Genomic DNA, 23,636 nt, shown 5'->3' with positions numbered 1-23,636 from the left:
CCAGCCTCTCCCAGTAAAACTGTAAACTTGCTATATGACCTTGGACGTGTCAGAAATAAAATGTAGCTAAAAAAAAACAGCAGTATTTCATATTTTATTAGTTTAGCTATAAGTCGACATATCGATGAAAAACGTTTCAAAGAAAGGTACCTTGTCTGTCATGGTATGGTGATGCCGCTGATGCCGGTGGTTCAGATGATTCATGTGCGTTACCGGAAGTGCGTGATTCGCAAGGCATTGTCTGTAAATCGTTCCGGCATCTTGTGATTTGCTCACTTGAGATCCTACCATTACTCTTGCAAACGTCAAACGCTTTATCTTTACCTATTCCGTCGAGCTCCCGGTGGCTGTCTACAGTATAAGTGGAAGCCAAGTGCTTTTCGACGGTGTTGAATGGATCTGCCGAACAAAGACGCTTTCAGCACACATTTACTTTTAACCTTTATTATAGTAACATTGTACTAATAGTTATTAGATGCGCGTTCTAATTTAATTTACGGAAGTTTTCTTAGGAAATATAATGTGGAATTAAATTCCAGCATATAACAGAGAAAGCTGTACTAAATTAAGAAAAATGAGGAGTTTTGGATATATGAAGAGGTTACTGTTCATCGCAGTCAAACTACGAAAAAAGATGTGCTGCCAAAGATAGTTTATGTATAATTCAAAAACAAAGAGCTGCGTTTTCAAAACGCAAAATCATCTCCCATCCCCACCAAAGGTGTTGTAAGTATGAACTAAATCGGGTCATTAATGTGGGATGTAGGCACTACGGTTCGTACAGACTGATGGACTTCAAAAGCAATTTCGTCCATTATCAAACTCCTTTATGATCATAATGAAAATTTTAATATATTCTTTGTGATTGCTCGAGAAATTCGGTCTCTAATGTGCTTTTTTATGGTTTATAATCTAACCGATTGTAAAAGCTTGTCAAAAATCTACACAGCATATACATTATGTAATGTTCTCTCAGGAAATTTGGCCTCTGCTGTTTTCGCAAAATGAAATATAATTATTGCAGTTTTTATTAAATGAAGGGTCAGAAAAAAATAATCTTAAGGATGTACGAGCGTTTTCTTCAGGATATCCGCCATTTTGAAAAATGTTTCTCCGAATAGTGCTTTATAACAAAAGTTTTGCCAAAAATTAATGATAGATAATTAAAATATGGCTAATATTGTACCATTTAAGCAAATAGATTCTACTTTTGGCGAAAAAAAAAATTTCTCCCTTATTTTTGGCTGGTATTTGCCTAAAATTGACGTAACGTTTACAATGGGGTAGGGGTAGGTAATGTCAAATATCTATTAAAGTAGATCAGTTTTGGTCTTGAAATTTTCTTGACTGATATATATAAAGATGAGCTATAATTGAAATAAAAGTTTTCAAGATAGCACATTATATGATCTAGAACACATATATTAAAACAAAAAAAAACAACAAAAAATATCAAAATTCACCAATTTTTAACAGTTTTTTCTTAATAAATCTCTTAGACGCATGGTGACCCCAACTTTTTTCTTTCCATTTTGAAGCATTTTTGTGGGTCATTAAAGCTGCAAAATATTTTGAAAATCTTAACGTCAGAATTTTTTTGTAGATCTAAATATGTTTTTCCATTGACAATAAAGTGGGTGGGGTAATTATGTCAATATGTGAAAATGAAAGAGCATTGTTAGTGATATTTATGCTTATATAATACTGGCATCACCTTGTATTCATATTAACCTATAACACCTGAAATCCCTATAACATTAAGTGCGATATTATATGTTTTATAAAGTACCACCATTTTTCTAATTTTACAAAATTTCAGAAATGCTTAAGCAGTGGGTGAAGAAAATGCCCTATAAAATTAAATCGAGTTCGGTGACCTATGTTTTTTCTTCTCTTGTTTGTTTTGGAAACAAATGTTCTTCAAGCTCACAGAGTATGAAAAAAATCTTTACGTTAGAAAAAAATCGCACCTAGATCCTTAATTACAAGGGCAACACATTAATACTGCAACCACATAAGCATTGAGTAAATCAAAGAAGATTGTTTCTTAGAAATGACATGAAGCAAGAATAAAAAAAAATCCAATTATCAGAATTTCATCACGACAGTTTGAAGAAACTCCTGCACTAAACGCTTAGATGCGATCTTCTTACATTTGCTAAAGAACTAGAAGCTGCCAGTTTTGAAAACAACAGTTTCAAATGACATGCTCGTTATTTTTTTTTTGTATGCTAGCGTGTCAACTTATCAAATAAAGAACACAGGTATCTTATTATCCAGAACTGAGCGCAATTTCTATCATGTTAATGCCTCGTTAAAATATCTTTTTTTTTTTCTTCTAATTTCTACTGTTGCTTGACGACAGATATTTCAGAGAAGAGAACTACCACAATAAAGTTACCAAGCAATATGTTTATAACAGATATAAAAGAGTAACAAATTGTCTAAATGTACGCCCGTCACAGAAATATTACCTTTTACTTACACTCTATTGATAAGACCAACTGCTAATTTTCTCAATTTCATAATAACTCAAGGGCAATAATTCCAGCCCAACAAATGACCAACCGACTGGTTACCGAACGTGGCCAAGACATTCCGACTAAGCTTGTTGAATATTTGGTAAGAACTTCTTAAGTTATTGAAAAAAACACCGTCAGTTTCTGCAATTTAACGAAATTCAATGACAATAGCTAAAAGAGTGTCTATTCTTGCATATCAGACTGGGATTTCTGGTGATTTCACCGGTGCTTGAAAACTCCATCTTAAACCCGGGGTGTAAGAAAATCGTGCTGTAAATGGCGTATAACGAACTACATATAGGTAGTAGGTTTGTGAAGTAATTATTATGTTTTTACGTAAAGCGGGATTAAAATCAAATGGCCTGATATTCCCTCTGTTTTCCTTATATCAAAATACGTTATTTTACGGAAAAATAACGTTTTACCCCAGGTGATAAAACTGAATTTATTACGTTGCTTCTACGTCATGACGTACTTCCTGTGACCGGACGTAATGTTTCTGGGCTTTGTTATTATGCTACTGTAAGAAAAAGGTGCTACTATTTATTGTTGAACAAGGCATGCAAGGAAAAAAAGCTGGTGAAAATATTCGGCTCTCAGATAAATGTTTACTGTAAAATCATTTAATTTCGTGGGCATGAAATTTCGTGGTTTTGGTCAAAACGGCAATTTCGTGGGGATATGAATTCGTGGATTTCAACTTTTGAAAATAAATTGAATGGGAATTTTACTTGTTCGTTGGGATTAAATTTCGTGGATTGACTCAACCACGAAATCCACGAAAATTAGTCCCCCACGAATATTAATGATTTCACAGTATCCGGTTACTCGGCAGAGACTCGTTACTGCCGAAACAGTTACCCTCGAGCTGCAGCGACCTCCAGTGAAAGGATCTTAATACAAGAGCACGACTATTAGGTAGGTTATCATTTTTTGCCGATATTATGCCTGTAAATATTGTCACCTATTTTTGCGAACATAGGATAAGAAGTACTCAAGTAAATGAATAGACACTGTCAATTTTCGCAATTTTAAATGGTGCTGCAACTTTAGTAGTGATGATCGAGCCCCAGAGAAGATAACAAAAGTCAATCATTATGATTGGAACTACCGCAATGGTAATCAAACACATATCGTCGTAATTGTAACTAGTCTGATAAAGGGCGAGTTTCGTGAATAAATGCTCAAGACATTCTGGTTTCCATGTGTAAACAATGTGAAATATGGGGATTTTACCATGCGTAAACAATGTGAAATATGGGGATTTAAACTAATTGAACAACCATAAATTATGTCTTTAACCTGCTAAATTTCTAAAATGGACTCGTCTATCATTCAGTTTGGAAAGTAACACTTATGATTCAAAGGGATGTCCACTGAAAATTTACTGACTCAATAGCGAACAGTGCAGACAATGATCAGCCTGCATGATCTGCACTGGTCGCAAAGGCAGAATCACTTGCCGCCAGCAGGCTAAATGTTAATAATGATGATAATAATAATGATGCTGATTGTCGTACCTGTACAAGACTTATATTAATTCTGTCTAATACTCAATTCACACAAAATTTTCATAATATGTTTAAATTTTAAATAAACCGTTCACTTTATGTCAAAGTTTCTTGCATGTTTTAATTATGCATTGCATGGCAGAAATACCCTTATGCTTTGCCGCAAATCGCGCATTTTTAAAAGGTTTATTAACACCATGTTGTCTCCTTGTTAATATTCCTTTACTCTCCCGTTAAATTCCCATGAGTTATTTAATGCTATAATACCTTGTTTTGCCTTACCTTTTTGAAAGCTACATCCCCAAGTGCTCACCGAATCGCCCGCTGAATGGGTAGGCGTTTGTCTTTCAGATGAGCTGTCCGCCATGTTTGTGAGACTTTCTTTCCTACAGTTAGTATGTTTTTCTTCACACTTTACTATTCCACAACAATTCTCGTTGAATAAAGCTAATCTAGGAGCAGAAGAATATTCACCCGTAATATTAAATTTGTCCTGTTGACTGTGGTCAAAAGCTGAGCGATTGTCTTTCAAATAATTCTTTGGTACTTCGGTTCCAGTAGCTGGCAGTTTCTCTGAAAAGTTGCTTGTAGTTTTTGAGTAACTGCTTGTTTCTGAAACACTGGATTCGTATCCGGTTGACCGCGCATGCGCGTCATTACAAGGCGCTCGTAAAGGAAAGTTGTGAGATGCATGTGTAAATGAATGTCTAGAACTCCGTGAAGAATTGTAAGAACTAGACATATGAAGTGCCGATGATACTAATATTGGTCTTGAAGTGCTAACCGGTACTGAATTTGGATTAAAACGCGGATTAGCCTGTGCATTTCTAGTCCTCTGTTTGAAATCTTTATTTACTGTAGAACCATCTTGTGGATCACTTTTTCCTGCGACTAAGGCGCTTTTTCTTTCATATATGTTCACTTCTTTATCGTGCGTCATATTAGTCTGGAAACTGATGGCTGGAATGATATCACACTTTTTATCAGAGATCGGTCTGATGCTATGAGGAACCTGTTCCTCTTTGAGGGCTTGTTCAATAATACTTTCTAATCCTTTTCCGAAGAACGGACTATCCTTATTATATATTAAGTTGAATTCCTTTATATCCATTTTTCATGTAAGTCTTTCTCGAATTTGTTTCATTTAACACTGTAACACTATATCCTTCTCAGATCAGCGTTACCAAGGATAATCGCAGGTGACTCCGAGTTACAAAAATTAATAATACTGTTACATGTCATCTGAAATCAAACATTGATAATAATACAACATCATAATGCAGTATAATAGTGTGAATTATCTTATTTACCCTTCCATCCCTTCAGTAATACCATTTTGAAGACATGTTTCCGTCTGTTATCTAGCTCTAGTTATGGAACTAGAAAAACACGATTTTTACAGTCAATTAGACATGCCAGCGACAAATAAATTTTAGACGCGCATAAAGATATATGTTTCTAGATATTAATAATTATATTAAAACAAGAACTGTCTGTTGACAGCGAGCTCGACCTTTTGAAGAATTGATGGAAGTATGGGTCAAAATATTACCAGACATTTTCAGACAAAAGGAGAAAAATAGATAAGACAAACAATGTACCTGTGTGGATTTGGATCAGTCTTGCACTATATGGCAATGTGTGACCATGATGGTAAGCAAGTGTTTAAAGTTTCAAAGCAATATATATGAAACAGTATAGAAAAATATCGTATGGTATGCGAAACTTAACTAATTTTTATATCAAAAATGACCATAACTGAGCTTAAGTCCTTATCCTAGTTATGTAGTCTTGCCTACATATGTAGACTATGATGTTAAACAAGTGGTCAAAGTTTCAAAGCCATATGTCAAATAGTTTTGACAAAATGTTGACTTGTACGAAAACTCAGCCAATTTCCAAGTCTAAAAGGGCCATAATTCAGCTAAATTAGTTGACAGAGTTATGTACTCTGGCTTACAGATGGAAATCGTGATGATAAACAAATGTTCAAAGTTTAAACATCACGTGTCAAATACTTTTGACAACACTCGGTCTTGTACGAAAATTGTACCAATTGTAAAGTCCAGAAAGGGCCATAATTCAGCCAAAATAGTTGCCAGAGTTATATACTCTTCCTTACAAATAGAGACTGTTATAATAAATAAGTGATAACAGTTTCAAAGCCATATGTCGAACAGTATACACAAAATATGTACATGTATTGGTACGAAAAAATAAACCAAGATTTAAAAGTTAAAAGCGGCCATAACTCAGCCAATACATTCACTTTGCAATTATTTGTTGAAACATTTATAAAACATATACTCTTAACACACTGCCCCGACAGGTCGAATCAATTAAAAAAAACAACTGTAAATAACCTCTATGGAGGCATTGGGGATCTGCGGCCAACTACAAGTTTCATCGAGGCTACTGATCTGACAGTGTTGGACGAACGAAGAAGAAAAAGTAAATAACCTCTGGTAATTGAAATTGTCATAATTATGTAATAAGTAAATAAAGTAAGTCTGTCTGATTTTCTTAAAAGTTTTTGTAGTGTGTGAAAGCTTTAATGTCATTTACAATTAAAATAAACATGAAATTCTAGAAAATATACGAGAAAATTAGACCCATCGCAAAAAAAGAAATCACTCAAAGATTTAGTTATCGCTTTCCAATAACTGAATAAGGCAGGTCTTTTCCGGTGTTTCAGCAAAACATGCAATCCTTCTGTTGTATCAATAAATATCAAAAGTTAAAGGTCAGTAATTCAAATCCTTCTTTGTTTCATATAAAAAACGACAACTTCAGGTCGTCTTTACGTATCTTTAGAGAACATCACTTTTTCCTACACCTATTTTTCATGGAAGTTCTATCACAAATTAACGAAAAAATGAAAAGAAAATAGGGGGTTATGTAGTTCCTAGTGAAATGCCAGTCAGTTGTGGTCTGCTACCCTAAAAATGGCGCATATTTGCTCTCGTCCGCGCAATAAACACCTACTTCCGGTTTCGATCTACAAAACTTGCCATGTGGGGTGTATTAACATGAAAACCGTCTCATTTCATGCAGAATGTACTCTAGTAGTGAAAAATGTTGATTAAAGCACTCGTTCTACACGAATTTGCGCAAAAAATGGGAAAATTAGGATCTATTTATTATGGACTTCTTTCGAAACACTAAGGAAGCACATTTTCGACCGAATTACTAACCTTATTCCTATAAGAAATGTTTCTTATCAAATATTACACAATTTTCATTTCTATTTTCAAGAAAGATGTAATACCAAACATACTGCCAAGTTTCATTGCGAAATTTCGAGATTTTAGAGAAATATAGACATTTAATAGAAGCCACCCGCTACCAATTTACTGGGCTAAATTTTGGCCCTATGGTCCTTTTATTGTATATTTTGGTAAAAGTTTCACTCGTTTGCATTATTTTTCACTTGGATTCTGAAATATCATTCATTCCGTCATGAATAAGACCCAGAAGGATGCATTTTGTGCATTTTCTGACATTCTGGAGACAAAATATTGGCTTTTTAATCCCAGAAATCGTTGCTGAATAGGCGCATCTACTCAAAATATGGTCAAAATTAAAAAAAAATCAAATTTCACTATTATTTTGCATTGGAAACACCCTTTTATATCATATACAACCGATCTATGACTATTAAGACTAATTGCGATGTGTTTCGAGAAAGTCTTATTTCAACTCTCAAAGACTCTTTCATAATGCGAGAATGGCTGTAAATTAACAATACACGTTATTTGTGGACTTATCAAAACAGACAAACGTTACTATGACAACGAAATTATCACTTTGCAAAATCGGTATCAAAGGCTCTGACAGAAACTCACAATTATAATACGCTGTTCAATAATCATAATGTTGCACACACAAAAATCTATTTGAGCCGTGCCATGAGAAAATCAACATAGTGGGTTTGCGACCAGCATGGATCCAGACCAGACTGCGCGGATGCATACTGTTCGCTTTTAAAGCCTACTGCAATTAGAGAAACCGTTAGCGAACAGCATGGATCCTGACCAGACTGCGCTTGATCCATTCTGGTCGCAAAGCCATTATGTTGGTATTCCCATGGCACGGCTCACTTGTTGCACTGGCTCCCGGAATGCATTAACTGGAGAAAAATCATATATTAAGAAGGGGCTGTGCAAGGGCTATATATTTATTGTTTGCGTAGACAGACGTGTGCTATCTGCAACGTGTTGCTTCCATAAAAAACCTCTTTTTTTATGTAGATTTGTATAAAAGATGCAATCTAATCCATAGTATGAAGTTCTGTATAAGTTACCTACCCTAAAAGATTTGCAATTTCCCAAAATGTGCTTACTCGCTTACTTTCTCTTATTAAATCTCTTTCGAATTTAACGTTAGAAAAAGGAGACGGTTCAATTTTCGCCGACAACCAGGAATGTACTGAATCGCATGTAACTTGTTCAATTATTTGTTTTAAAGAATCATATCCTGACTGTGGGAAATATCAGTCTGTATGTTTTAATTTAATTTTTCACAGAAATGTTAGAAGCGGGTCAACACGTTCGTACTCAATATAACTGTTCGTACTCAAAATAACTCATAACGTAAAATTATTATTCTCGAAACTGAATTTTTAAGTGAAAAATTGGTTAATGTCATGTTTGTAATACTGAAAAAAAAAATGTTCCTTTAAAAAAACTGAATATAAGCGTTTAGTAGATGATGATTTGTGTGTCAAGCTCAGGTTATTAATATTTTAAACATATTGACCGTTTCCAAGAAAACAAAGAATGGTTATTAAAAATTGTACATGAACCATCATTTATGAAAACAATACATTTAATATACGAGAAAAGCGACAATACACGTTTGTTTTGTATATAAACGTCTACAGAAGCCTGCAGTATGGTTGGTGAAAAAGACCGACAGAGCACGAACTTCGTAAACCGCGCCCAAGGAGCTATGGTAAATTTCAGACCAGCAATTAAAGCCTATACAAAAAGCAACAATTTATATTAAATATTTTACAGTGAATGATAGATATTTTAGCTGGAGATGTATTTCCTGTACGAAAATTGGACCTGTTTTACAGCTGTAAAACGTCTGTAAAAGACCTATATCTTGAAATTACAGCCGTAAAAGACCTGTAAGTGGAAAATTACCAGGAATACAGTTGAAATTTACAGGTGTAAAACATGCCGTGCTCAAAAATACAGCGGTAAAAAATTACAGTTGAAAGTTACAGCTGTAAAATGGTCGTCTCAAAATTAAAGTTGTAAGTTTTTTGGAGGGAAACAGGAGTATTGTCAGCCATCCTTAACACATTTTGGCGGAATATGACTGAAACTTACAGAGACACCACATCATCTAAATATTGGAATTTAAGCTTTTATGGAGTAAGTGCAAATGTTTAATTACCGAATACAGTTGTAAGAGGACTTGTGTAAGTACATGCATAACAATTCACACTTTATTTGAAACTGTTACGTTTAAAAGAAATAATTACAAGATTGTCAAAATATGTTTTTATGACAAAGAAAGTTTTATAAACAAGATATGATGCATAGTTTCTACTTTGTATCCTGTTCTTTAATTTTGCAAATGCTATACTATAAACATATTTCATATTGTTCTTTACTTACTAGATCATTTATTTTTCTATTTGTTTAGTAATTGCTACCCCTTATTACAGAATTACAATTCATCCTAAAACATTTTGTACCTCTGCTTTCGTCCCTTAAAATAATGTTCTCCTTTTCAAAACCTGTAATATTTCTACAGCTGTAACTTTTAGGCATATTTACAGCTGTAACATTTTCATTTTTACAGGTGTAAGATTTTTTTACAGCTGTATCTCATTTGCATAATTCGACCTGTTTACAGTCGTTTTACAGCTGTTAATTGAAATCTACAGCTGTAAAACTAATGTTGTTTCATAAAATCTACAGATGTAAATTTGGAATAATCGTGACTGTAATTTTGAACAAAAATACAGTCTTTTACAGCTGTACAGGTTGTTTTGTTTACCATGAAAACTATGAAACATATATACATTGATCAGAAAGTGAAAAATGGGACAGAATATATTTAGTCAAACATGAAATAATATGAAATAAGGCAAAGCCTCAAAGCGAGCTCAAAGAAATCGGATTTAAGTGAAAAATTATGCATCATTTATTTGTCACAAAGAAACTATTCACAACTCAAAAGAATTCGCAAGAACCTATTCACTTGAAAAGAAAGTCTACATTTAGTGTCACCATACCAGTAACAGTAAATATCTTACGTTGCAAAATTTATGGGAAGCCGGTGTCACGGTGATGTCATTACAGCGTTCCCGTGGCTTTCTGCTTATTAATGACTTTTTCCCACTTACTAGCCGATGCTTGATCTTTTAAATGAAAATATTTTTTAAACAACTGGAAATCTTTTTTGCATTATTGTTGAGTGATGAATAATTTTTAGCAATAGAATGAAGTTCTGTATTTACTGCGGAAAGAAGAATTTCCTGTGAGCACCTGTCCGCTAGGGTGCGCTTTTTAAGATTTTCCGACGAAACTTTTCAAATCAATCACCATGTTTGAAAGTATACTTGCGTTACCGTAATGCTCGATTCTCGAGCTCGCTAATATGAAATAAGGCAAAGCCTCAAAGTGAGCTCAAAGAAATCGGATTTAGCTAAAAATATTATGCATCATTTATTTGTTACAAAGAAACTATTCACTACTCAAAAGAGTTCGCGAGAACCTATTCACTTGAAAAAAGTCTACATCTACATTCACTTGAAAAAAGTCTACATCTACATTCCAAAATGTTTTTTAATATTTTTTTTTTTCAAACAACTGGAAATCTTTCTTGCATTATTGTTGAGTGATGAATAATTTTTAGCAACTGAATGAAGTTCTGTATTCACTGCGGAAAGAAGTATTTCTTGTGAGCGCCTGTCCGCTAGGGTGCGCTTTTTAATAACTTCCGACAAAACTTTTCAAATCCATCACCAAGTATGAAAGTATACTTGCGTTACCGTAAAGCTCTTCGAGCTCGCTATAAATAACTTTTTGTCTACGTTACATTGTAATAGGAAAGTGTATTTCACTCTTGAACACAACACCTCACATTTTCACTCTTGACTAAGAAAAATCACTTATTGTTCACTCAGTAAAAGATAATTCGATCTTCGCACCGAAACAAACACCCTCTACATATATCTCTCGTTAACAAAATAATATTCAATTCCTACCGAAATATTAATTAATATGTAAATACGTTTAAACCAAAGGCCACGTTTACAGATATATCTTGCCAGATTTTCAGGGATTTTCATTCATACCTTCAAACTGTAGACGAGTTACTTAAACGGTAGGTTTTCAATCCGATTTCCAGCTTATTACGTTTACCACGTTTTGAGTTTCCGGTGAATGACAGAAAAACAAAGATTCAGTTATGTCCAAAAGTTCTGATTTTGATTCAGTGACCCAAACAAAAATTTCAAACACAAATATTGGAGTGGAATGTATAGTTAAAAACACACTAAAATGTCCAACCACGATGCTAACAAAACAAAACAACAAACAATGCATATTCAGAACTTGGGGATAAAAATATTTTTGACAGATCGTGAAAACTAATGACAAATTTTGACAGATGTACGATGACTCATTCCATGATTAAATCTATGCTCTTATTTCTATTTCTTAAAAAAGGCTCCTCTATATTGTTCTTACATAAATTAAAACAATAAAAGAACTGACTGTTACCTCACTGTCGTTGTATTCATCGGAGTCTCGCAAGAATTCCTATTGTTTCAATCACCTGTCACTGATCAATGCCATTCACGGCGTTGCAATAGATACAACAGATCCCTTATTTTCACATAGATATTGAGAATTTATCTAATTTGCACATTTATTACATACTCGTTTCTATCCCCCGCTAAGTATTGTCAATTCTATTCAGGCAATTGAAAAAAAAAATCATAATATTTACATTATTTTATACTAATAAACTTTGATAATGTGGCAGTTGAGTCCAAAAAGTCCAAAATTAATCGATCATAAAATTATCTTATATAGGGCTATATTACAAAGTAATTATTAGTTACCTGTATTGGAAAATAAGCAGTGTCAGTTGTATAGAGGTTATGTAATAAAAAAAGTTATTAGTTTTGTATCGGAAAATATGCACTCGTTCTTCAGTGGAAGAATATTGCGCTCCTAAAGTCGCTGAAGAACTCGTGCATAATTCTCTACACAAAGCTAATAACCTATAAATATTGGAAACAAAATTTTCATACCAATCTACAAAATTATGATTGCCGAAAACATTTGAGGGGCGTTCAATAAATAATGATTCTCCGTGTGTAGTTCCGTAACCGGTAGTTATTTTTTAATGCGGTTTTCAGCACATTATAGAACAATTTATTGGAAACAAAATGCCATACGAATGGTAAAAATCGGTAGATTCAAAGTAAAAATATAATCATTTGAGTGAGATGTACTCAGGTAAACTGGGTAGCAAAAATTATGTAATTTATTAATGAAAATATTTTAATGGACTGTATTAAAGTTTAAGAGTATATTATCAAAACACAAAATATTTGACGAACGATCAACATTTTTACCAACACACTACTGCCAATGTTCTGTATTAGTGTCCCGTACGATGGATACTTAAAATATTCTAAAAAAAGTTGTACCCCTTTAAAAATGAATGCGTTTGTAAAGAAATAAAAAATGACAAATCGAGGTTCATGGCTTGGCTAGAAGTCATTAAACGATGGTAGCTGATTTCTGCCATTGTGTGTTCGCGTGTCGACAAGGCGACAACACAACAACATGAAAAATCGACGAATATCTTATTTGTCGAATTTTCGTGTCTTCGTGTTGTCGGGGCGGAAACACGACACATTCTACGAGAAAACATGACGTTTAGAGGCGAAATTGATCGGTCGAAACTTCTTTCGTGTTGGCGGGTACAAATATGTCGTGTTGGTGCACTTTATTTGTTCTGCTGTTTAGTTTCGTAATTCCGCCCGCCGACATGTAAACATAACAAATTCCTTATTTGTCGAATACCTTCCAGCAATATTTCAATTTACCAGGCCTTGTCTACTTTTAGTCTGAACATGTGATTTCTTGATTTTTGGAATACAACATCAGTATAAAAAATATGTTACCGATACCTTTCGAAGACCAATTTCTAACTTTAAAAGGGAATGTGACATAAGTTCTGTACCGCGCTTGAAACAAATTGCCTTTTAAATTCTTAAAAATCAATTTCCTAAATTCGAGGTTTAGTGAGAAACAAATCTATATATTTCATACTTGAACTTGAAACTAAACGGTTGTTGTTACAGTTCGCTGACCATTTCCAAGGGAAAGTGACATCAGAACCAAAACATGGTTGCATAGATTATAGATACACTTATACATCAATAATTGTATTAGGTTTCGTGACCGAGTATCCGACTTAGTGCTAACAAACCTAATAGCGAGCTTCAAAACTCAGTCAATAACAAATAAGTGCAAAAAGTTATCTACTTCCTTTATCAAACAATCCTTTTGCATTATTCGATTGTCGTACAAACCTAGCAGACGTACTTCACATGTCCCGATCATGTGGATAGGTATGTAAAATGTTCACATTTTGAAAATTAGGTTTTGAAATCTAAACGGCGGTTGATACATTTTGAACAGCCCACAGAGCTGGAGGATCACGGCCATTTTTACTGGTAGGAGAAGAGCTGTAATGGGAGAAATTGTTATAGTATATTGGTAATTCGCCGTTTACGCAAAAAGCGACCGTTACTTAAGTCATTTTCTTACTGTGTGCTTTATTGACTATAATCAGTCCCGATCTCTTTGCGCGGTTTGCATAGTTATGTGTGATTGTTGTGTGCATGTTTAACGAAAGTCACAAAACGAAAACTCGACAAAAAAGATATTTGTCGTGTTTTCGTGTCGGCTAGCGGGGCGAAGTCATGACAACATGACAGTACGATAAATAAAGGGCACCTACACAACATATTCATACCGGCCGACACGAAAACTCGAAAAATAAGTATGTCGTTTCGGCGCCCTCTAAACCTCATGTTTTCATGTGAAATGTGTTAAGTTTTCGTGTTGTTGTGTTTTCACCTCGCTAACACGACATAGCAGAAATCAGACACCATATTAAATCGTAACATTCCGATGATATGCACTACTTCACTTCACACTAATCATTTGTGATTTTTTTTTGTGTGGAATTTAGCCTAATTTAAAACAGCAGCTCGGGAAAACACTGTACAAAATGACAAATCAAAGGTCATAACTCTGCCGAAAATCGGTTAGCCGGAATATACCGATGCTTTGCATAACTAGACGTAACATAAATAACCCCTGTAGGGTTTGGTGGAAATCTGCCCAATGGCGTGAGAGAAGCTGCCAAAATATTGTAAATAAATACAAAGAAAGCTCCTCTAGAAATCACTTAACCGGAACATACCGAAAATATGCACTCGTATAAATATGTACGGGACAGGCTACGAAAGACGGAATTTATGACTCACTTTGCCAAGTATGTTCTAGCGAAAGGCCTATGCTTTACAATATTAAAAATCATTTCAACATTTTAAACAGTAACCATACGGAAAAATACAAAACACTATAATCAAATACAAATTCTGTACAATAGTTAATTGGTATGGAATTAGTGCAAAAATTAGCATGCAAATGTGCTAATGTAATATAAGTAAAACATCAATAAAATACTACAACAAAACATGTCAATTCAGTACTTCTTTTGCATGAGAAATGGGTGTAAATAAATTTATAGGTTATTAGCTTTGTATCGGGAAATATGCACGAGTTCTTCAGCGGAAATATTGCGCGACTTTAGGAGCGCAATATTTTTCTGCTGAAGAACGAGTGCATATTTTCCGATGCAAAGATAATAACCTTTTTATTACATACGCATCTACACGTATAAATATAATGTAAATATCATAAATTTGTTCAATAGCCTGATACTGAACAAAATAGAAACAATAGTGCAACAACACACACTGAATTACGCCACGCACCCGAAAAATAATTCAGGCGTCAGTGTATGGAAAAAATATTGACGTTTCCGGTACCAGTATAACTTAACGGGGAAGAGAAACGAGTATGTAATAAATACTAATGTTGTACTTTTGGAAATGAAATGCAAATTCTACACTATTCAATAAAATACTAATACTGCATCAAAACAAAGGTAATTCTGTAAGTATAGCTTTTTTTTTATAGAAGGCCAATTCAGCTATTATTTGTTTTAACAGTCTAGTCTGAATATTTAGGGAAAAAGACAAATCTTTGTAAAAGTGAATCAACAACGTTTTTCAAACATGACATATTTACTGATTAATATATTGCCGTGTTTTGTTGTTGTTGTTGTTTTTTGAAATCCTTGTATGTCTTGTTTTGTATGACATAAAACATATACTTATATGCATTTCAATAGCATAACTAGAATAACTTCACAACTTTAAAATAAAAAAATTAAAAATGATGTATATTATATAGCATAGGAGCTTGTCTATGGAGCAAGCGAATGGTATTATTTTAACAAAACTGAGCCGCACCATGAGAAAACCAACATAGTGCATTTGCGACTAGCATGGATCCTGACCAGACTGCGCGGATGCGCAGGCTGGTCTGGATCCATGCTGGTCGCAAATGCACTATGTTGGTTTTCTCATTGCGCGGCTCAATTTTGTTAAAATAATACCATTCGCTTGCTCCACAGACAAGCTCCTTTGCTATTTAATATACATCAATTTTAATTTTTAATTTTAAAGTTGTGAATATAGCCAGTCTATATCCTCTGTCCAATCAGTTCTCTAAAAATATACTGCCATTTGTCACTATTTATTTACATAAAATAAAAGTAATATTTCGAAAATATGAAATTGTGTGACAAATTCTTTAAATTAAGGTCTTACGACTTAAGAGCGTAACAGAAATTGAAGGGGTAGAATTTTATGATGAAAAATCCCATGTGCCTGAGGCAGGACTCGAACCCGAGTCGCACGGATGGAATACAAAAAAAAATAGGTCAGTCTTCTAAGCCTAAATTCTGAATGTCTGTTTTCATGAAAACTTATACAAAAATCAAATTTACCTTCCAAAGATATATTGCTCTTCGATCCACTCAAAATTGTTTCACTGAAAAATAATCCTTTTACGTTTTCACTATTCGACACCATACCGGTAATCCTTACAACACTTATTCAAGAGTGAATCAAATCTCGCATGTACTGATATACGGAACCATAGCAACTAGTTATTTACAAAAGACCATAAATAATATATGTCTGCTAAAACAAAGCAGAAAAAAACTTCTCAGCATGATGTAGTTATAAAATATCAATTATAAAACTATTTTCAATGCTGCACTGATATGATAATTTTTATTTATTTTTAAGTGTAATGAAATACTAATTCAATACTGATTCTCATTTGTATAAAGAAATGTATCTTATTCAGTAGGTACAATATTAAATGCTACACCAATTAAACACTATATAATTCTATACTGATTAGTACTTTATTGGTAAAGAATTAGTACAGAAATTCAATACTGTTTCTCATTTCCATAAAAAATATCTTGAGTACAACATTAAATGTTGAAACAAGTAAACACCATAAATCTATAAAGATTAGTATTGGTATATAATTTCTATAGCATTGACATTTATTTGAAAAATATTTTCGTATTGGTAATGTAACCGCGTGAAAGCTATCATTTGTTGCATTGTAAAATGTTAAGTTATAGGACGTCTGCCTCTAAATGCTGCGCCTGATGTAGTTGCCTAAAACCAAGGTGTCAACTTTAACCTATAAACGTAAGTACATTATGAACAAGAGCATGTGACTGATTTTGTATTGAAGTAAACATGTTATAAAAGATAAAGCTAAAATATAAAATGATCTACAAAAGATAAAGCTAAAATGTAATACGACCTTTAACAAGAGCTGTCAGTGGACAGCGTGCTCGACTATTCTCAGTGCTTGTTAGTATAATATAAGCTATGAGTAAAACTTTAACATTACAATAAGCATATTCTAAGTCGAAAAGGGGCCATAATTCAGTCAAAATGCTTGATAGAGTTGCCTCCTCCTTTTTACAGACTGGGGTCATGATGGTTAACAAGTATGCAAAAATATCAAAGCAATATCGCAATGGACTTTGAAAATATTTGGGGTGGTACGCAAACTTTAACATTACAATAAGCATATTCTAAGTCGAAAAAGGGGCCATAATTCAGTCAAAATGCTTGATAGAGTTGCCTTCTCCTTTTTACAGACTGGGGGTCATGATGGTAAACAAGTATGCAAAATATCAAAGCAATATTTCAATGGACTTTGAAAATATTTGGGGTGGTACGCAAACTTTAACATTTGTGTGACGCTCACGCACGCCGACGCCGGAGCGAGTAGGATAGCTCCCCTGTTCTTCGAATAGTCGAGCTAAAAATCGACAAAATCCGACATTTATACGGCTCAAAATGATTGTTTGCATAAACTTATATATATTGGATTCTGCATGGTATAAAAGAATCTAATTTTTGTACTTAAATTCTGATATAAAAGTGTTTGATTGAGCTCTTTGTTATGGTGGCATATTTCTGCCAATCACATATCTATGGGCGGCGGTTACCGCCAAAATTAGTAAATATACAATCCATTCATAAACAAGTCAGTCAGTGCAGTGCATTTCAACGCCGTCTAGTTTAAAACTCCATCACGTCCAATAGATTTGCATTCAACGCATTGTATTTTGGAACCATTTGGTGACCCCTAATTATCTTTGTGTCGGCTAAAAGTACAAATACCGTTAAACAACATACCAAAGTTATACGTCTTTTTATCGAGCCAATTTTTCAAAATGGATTTTAAGGCAAAATTTGCAGCAAAACTCGATGCGAGTTTTCCCGTTTTGACGTGACCATTTCGTCTCTGACGTCTTAAGCGTCAATCTTTTTTCGCTAAACTTTATACCATCGAGTGGCATTTTCTGCATGTAAAGTGACAACTATTTTGTATTTTTCATTTATGTGACATTCAGAGCGCAGGAAAGGAAAAATGCCGTGAGCACTCGAAGCTGGGCGTTGCAAGAAAAGCGACGTCAGGGGCCATGTTTCTGACACAATAGGAAAAACTTCGGACAAAATGGCATCAAAATAAAATCGGTACTCAATGGTATATGTCATGAATTTTTTACAGTATAAATTTCAGGACGAAATTCGCAAAAAAAATTGGGGCGCATTCCACCTTAAATGACTTCACATTGAGCTGCATGGTATCATGTTTTGTTGTATGATTTCATAGTACGGTGCATCGCAACAAGTTTTTCAATGCATCGTTCCATGTTTAAATAGATGGAATGAAGTTTTGCATTAAATGGTTTCAAAATACAATGCGTTGAATGCAAATCTATTTGACGGGATGGAGTTTTAGACTAGACGGCGTTGAAATGCACTGCACTGACTGACTTGTTTATGAATAGATTGTATATTTACTAATTTTGGCGGTAACCGCCGCCCATACATATCCACTTATTTATGTAGACAGTTTTCTCTAAAAATGTTACATATCCAGTTATTATCTGGCAAGTGGCAAAATTGCGTGTTATCCAGATAATTATGTTAACAGGACAAATCTGCCTGTTAGTGCCCAGTTCTGCCATCCACATATTCACATAAATACGTGGTTATTGTCAAAGTTTTCTTGATATCCAGTTAATATTTGTACCTAAATTTGCGATTAACGGTTAGACTTTTCGTCCCCTATACGGAATAGTCACGGTATAGAACTTGAATACTGAAACGAGGAGAACATGTATAGGCGCCTGCGTAGCTCAGTCGGTACAGTATTGGAACGGTATTCCGATGCCCCGGGTTCGAGTCCCGGTCTGGCTGCACATTTTTCTCATCCTGTGACATTTGGTCCCCAACGTAGGGCCTTGACGGCATTACACTGGTTAGTCTCTGACGCCTGTAATTGCTTGATTTATAAAGTATCCGCTGAAATTCGAGGACGAATTTCAAAATAGTGGGGAAATATGTCACGGTATCGAACTTGAATATTGAAACGGGGAGAAAATGTGTAGGCGATCGGGTAGCTCAGTCCGTAGATTATCGGAACGGTATTCCGAGGCTAACTGACAAAAATCAAGATATCTAGTTAACGTAAGTGAATATGTGGATGGCAGTAGTGGGCACTAACGAGCAGTTTTGCCTTGTTGAGATACTTAAGTGCATGGATAACAAGCAGTTTTGTCACTTGCCAGATAATGACTGAATAAGTGACAATTTTACAAAATATTTCTAGATAGATAAGTGGATATGTGGTTGGCAGAAATATGCCACCATACTTTGTTTTTTCGCATATTATAAAAAAATGACATCCAGGAAAATATTTTTTTAAGGATTTTTTATTGCACAGAAACAGTAATTCACCATGTTCAAGCAGAAATCAACGATGTTAAATGTTATAACTTATAATATTACATGATAAAAGTTCAGTCTTTTTTCTTAGATATAAGTTGGTATCATTTTATTTTTTATAATGTTTATCTATACATTTCACAATTATTATTCCTTTCGCAGATGCTTCGGCCCAAAATATCTCATTCTGATTATAGTATAATGAGTATTCTTTAAGGATACTGTTCCATAGGACTTCTCTTTTTTATATAATTATCGTTGGAGAGGTCTAACAAGACCTCTTCATAGTGTTGGCTTTCGGACTAGCTGGATTTAGACTAATCTACTAATTTTACGGCGTTAGATTTCACTTTCTAGCGCAAGTTACGGTGAGCCAGTCTAAAATGGCCAAAATGCGCTTGCGCACAAGTAAGTTTTGAAATCCTCTAAGATGAAAATAATAGTTCGTTTAAAATAAAGAAATATAGTGTAATCATGTGACTATTGTTACCAATGTTGGAAACGGTTTAGTTATTAATAAAAAAAATATATATATAGACATATATTTACTATTATTTGTTCGCAGTATTCAAAGAATTGCTTATGAATTGAATCGCGTTAAAACATATTTCGTTCAATTAAATGAATGTATTGTTTAACTGGCGGTTCTTTTTACCGAGGACGTTTGACCCGTTCGTTTGGGCCAAGGAAGATCTACCGGAATAAAAAGAGCTCTTCCGAGAAGTTCGATTGTGCGTCTTCTATTTTTAGAATATCTTTTGTGGCTTCCACCCGATAGTCGGAATAAAAAAAAAAACACATTTAAAAACAGGATGATCTTTTTTTTTCACTTCCGGCAGACGTCGTCCGATTGCGATTTTCTTCCAAGCTTTCCGAAAGCTTCTCGGAAGCTATTCTCTTCGACCTAAAAGAAAGGGGCAGTTGACAAGCAAGCCTGTCAGGTGAGGTTCTCGCAAAATGGTCGCATTGATTCTGAGGTCATTAGGTCATGGCCACAGTGACCTGGACCAGGAAAACAGTTTCCAGACTAAAACCGGACAAACGTTATAATTTTTTTCTAAGTTTATCTTATTTGTTTAAAACTAGATGTGTGTCCATAGGACACAGGTACCCCCACTCCTACCACTGTAACATGGTTTATGACTCAGGTTAAATATTTTTTAAGATGTTTGCAACACAAACTTTTAAGAACCTTATGTGTATTTTTCACTTAGTTAGCCATAACTCTGGCCAAGCTGAGTAGAATCCTAAAGAGAACACTTGACAGGCTATAAAACAATCCTCTAATGTTTTACGATTCTAAGTCAAGTACATTTTAACATACATGTTTCACAAACTTTTTTTTTTGAGTAAGTCTGGACAAGAAATCTGGTCTTGTGTAATTAAAAAACTTAAAAAAACAAATAAGTCAAGGGCCATAACTCCTATACGACTGAATGAATCCAGACGCGAAACCCCAGGTGCACAAATGCACATGCTGACCAACATTCCTGTAATCTTTGGTGACTCTAGGTCAAATACTTTTGGAGTTACACGCGACACAGCATTAAAATGACCATTTTTTTACTAAGTCAGGGGCCATACTGAACGACTGAATGAATCCGGACGCGAAACTCCAGGTGCACAACTACATATGCTGACCAACATTCCTGTAAAGTTTTGTGACTCTATGTCAAATACTTTTGGAGCTAGGCGCGACACAACACTAAAATGACCAACTTTTACAAAGTCAGGGGCCATAACGCCTACATGACTGAATGAATCCGGACGCGAAACCCCAGGTGCACAACTACACATGCTGACCAACATTCCTGTAAAGTTTTGTGACTCTACGTCAAAGATTTTTGGAGCTAGGCGCGACACAACATTCTCGGAAGGACGGACGGACGGGCGGACAAGAGCAAATCTATATGCCCCCCACCACCCATGAGATGTGGGGGACACAAAAATCGATTTTTCTTCCAGACACAAATGTCTATTTCCGGTATTTATCGGTGTAACCCTTAAATCAAATCCTATGTCAGACGAATTCGGCGATGTTTCGTTATTTTTCGTAATAAACTGGATCTCATTGAAATCACCGCAAATGCATTTGACTGTACCGTCTACATAGTTGAAAGCATGTCATACAAAGATGCACATAAAGTTAAGGACACGTCAAGGCTGAGATATTTTAGCACTATTGCAGTACACAATAGGTATTAAAATTGTGTTTCCAATACATGTACTCATTAGATAAATCCTCAATATCTATAGTGCATTTTAATCGACCTGGCGGGGCGTGGTTTCGCGACGGTCCACTGCATTATTGTGCAGGATGTGTAGTATATACGGCAACCTGATTTCTTATTCATTGGACATCTACCTTACACTGTAATTACTGTAGCTCTACCTATTTTGCTCAGTCTTTTTTTTTCTTTTTTTTTTCTTTTTGAGATTACCATTATTTGCATAAGGCAGAGATTAACTCCGCCCCGCCAGGTCGAGTAAAATGCACTATATGTGAAAATAAGGAATATTTTTGTATGATTGCAACACTGTGAGTTGCTCAAAATAGTGACAAATGACTGAAACAATAGGAATTCTTACGTGATTTTGACAGACAACTTGAAACGACAATAATGGTAACAATATATTCTTTTATTGTTTTAGTTTATGAGTTGTAACCTACAATATAGAAGATCAATTTTAAGAAAATCAAACTGGAAGGTAGAAAAAACAGATTTTTTAATTAGGTCACGAGTCATCATACACCTGTCAAAATTTGTCATAAGTTTTCACCGGAGCTGTCAAAAAATTAATTTTATCTCTCCATTCTGCATATGCATTGTTTCTGTAAGTATCTTGGTAGGACATTGTAGTGTGAAACTTAATCTACATTCAACATTAATATTTGTGCTTGAAACTGCTTTGTTGATCTCCCTGAAGTCACGTAAGAATTGCTATTGTTTTAGTTCATTGTCTGTTATATAGGTACAAAACCTCAATATTAAGATATAAGAATTGTTCCTTTCTGGTGGACAAGGGAAATTATTAGGTTGAATATCACGATTTTTTGAAATAACTGAATAGGCGGGAGATATAATGCTAAAAGCACCACATAAACTGTTGAAACGACCGCGCACATAAAAATAAATATTAAAGAAAGAATCGTATCCGCATATAAAGTCAAACACACTGAATATACCGATACTGATGAAAACACCAATATACAGTGCTAACCGCCTCATACACATGTATAGGAGCTGCTCATATAAGTTGAGACATTTCATATACTGATATAAGTACAACATAAAATGTTATATCAACATGAGAGGACAGCTATGGCTTTCCATACGAGGTAAAATGACAAGTTGTACTTTCACTTTGGAAAACGTGCAGTTTACTTTTTAACCGTTATATCTAAAATGATACAAAGTTAAATACTTCTAACTAACGGGAAGTAGATTTATTCACTTTCCAAAAGTTGATTTAAGCACAGGGGGTAGCGGATTGAAGTTAATATGACTGCATGTCGTAAAACAATGTAAAACAACTTACCTGTATATTTATAGATATAATACGTCCCTCTATACTACTCTCGCACGGTATTTGTAACAATAACATGTTAATGTTACTATTGGGAAAAGGGTAATCAAGTTGTGAAACCATTATCCGTGACAAAATAATTGTACTACTTTTGAATCGTATTGACTATAAAGAAAACCCTGATTTACCATGAAGTAAACCCTGAATCACCAATAAAGACATAATCAACTTTTCCGATAATGTTTTCGTTATCGTTCCCTATTTATACATTATCTACTGATCAATACAGTATATAAACACTTTGCTAATTTTACACATTCTCACTGTACGGAATATGCTCGTAGGTGATTAATATTAAGGTGTTCATTCTACAGCAGTTATATACATCGCTGACCTATGTACTTTTCCAGTTTTATGATAAAAAAGATGATTATAAAATGAAATACCGGTTTTGCTTGTACCGAAATGTCACATAAATTTATGAACACTTGTTGTTATACCTGACAGGTAGGATTAGCAAAGGTCTGTATTTTCTATGCATAGTTTATCGGGCGATTTTGTTACAATTAGTAAATCTAATACACATGTATAATATAAATATAAGCGTTAAGTTGAGAC

General features: G+C 34.4%; 1 protein-coding gene across 1 annotated transcript; it reads right to left on the bottom strand.

The window, feature by feature from the left end:
* Positions 1 to 136: 136 nt before the first annotated feature.
* Positions 137 to 23,301, bottom strand: LOC128549301 (uncharacterized). Its single transcript, XM_053525874.1, has 3 exons — positions 23,031 to 23,301; positions 4,316 to 5,275; positions 137 to 399 (listed from the first exon to the last, which is right to left on the bottom strand). Exons 2-3 carry the CDS (start codon positions 5,142 to 5,144, stop codon positions 137 to 139), a joined length of 1,092 nt encoding a protein of 363 aa, XP_053381849.1. The 5' UTR covers positions 5,145 to 5,275; positions 23,031 to 23,301.
* Between the last annotated feature and the right edge of the window lie 335 nt (positions 23,302 to 23,636).

This window comes from Mercenaria mercenaria, chromosome 16 (assembly GCF_021730395.1).
Source record: "Mercenaria mercenaria strain notata chromosome 16, MADL_Memer_1, whole genome shotgun sequence".
NCBI classification, from domain to species: domain Eukaryota; kingdom Metazoa; phylum Mollusca; class Bivalvia; order Venerida; family Veneridae; genus Mercenaria; species Mercenaria mercenaria.
This window is presented reverse-complemented; position numbering and strand designations above follow the sequence as displayed.

Bases quoted from the DNA above. Each gene is read 5' to 3' on its own strand.
- LOC128549301 (XM_053525874.1), bottom strand. From the start codon at position 5,144: ATGGATATAAAGGAATTCAACTTAATATATAATAAGGATAGTCCGTTC. The intron at 400-4,315 runs GTAAGGCAAAAC...TTTGTTCGGCAG, and splicing joins GGGATGTAGCTTTCAAAAAG to ATCCATTCAACACCGTCGAA.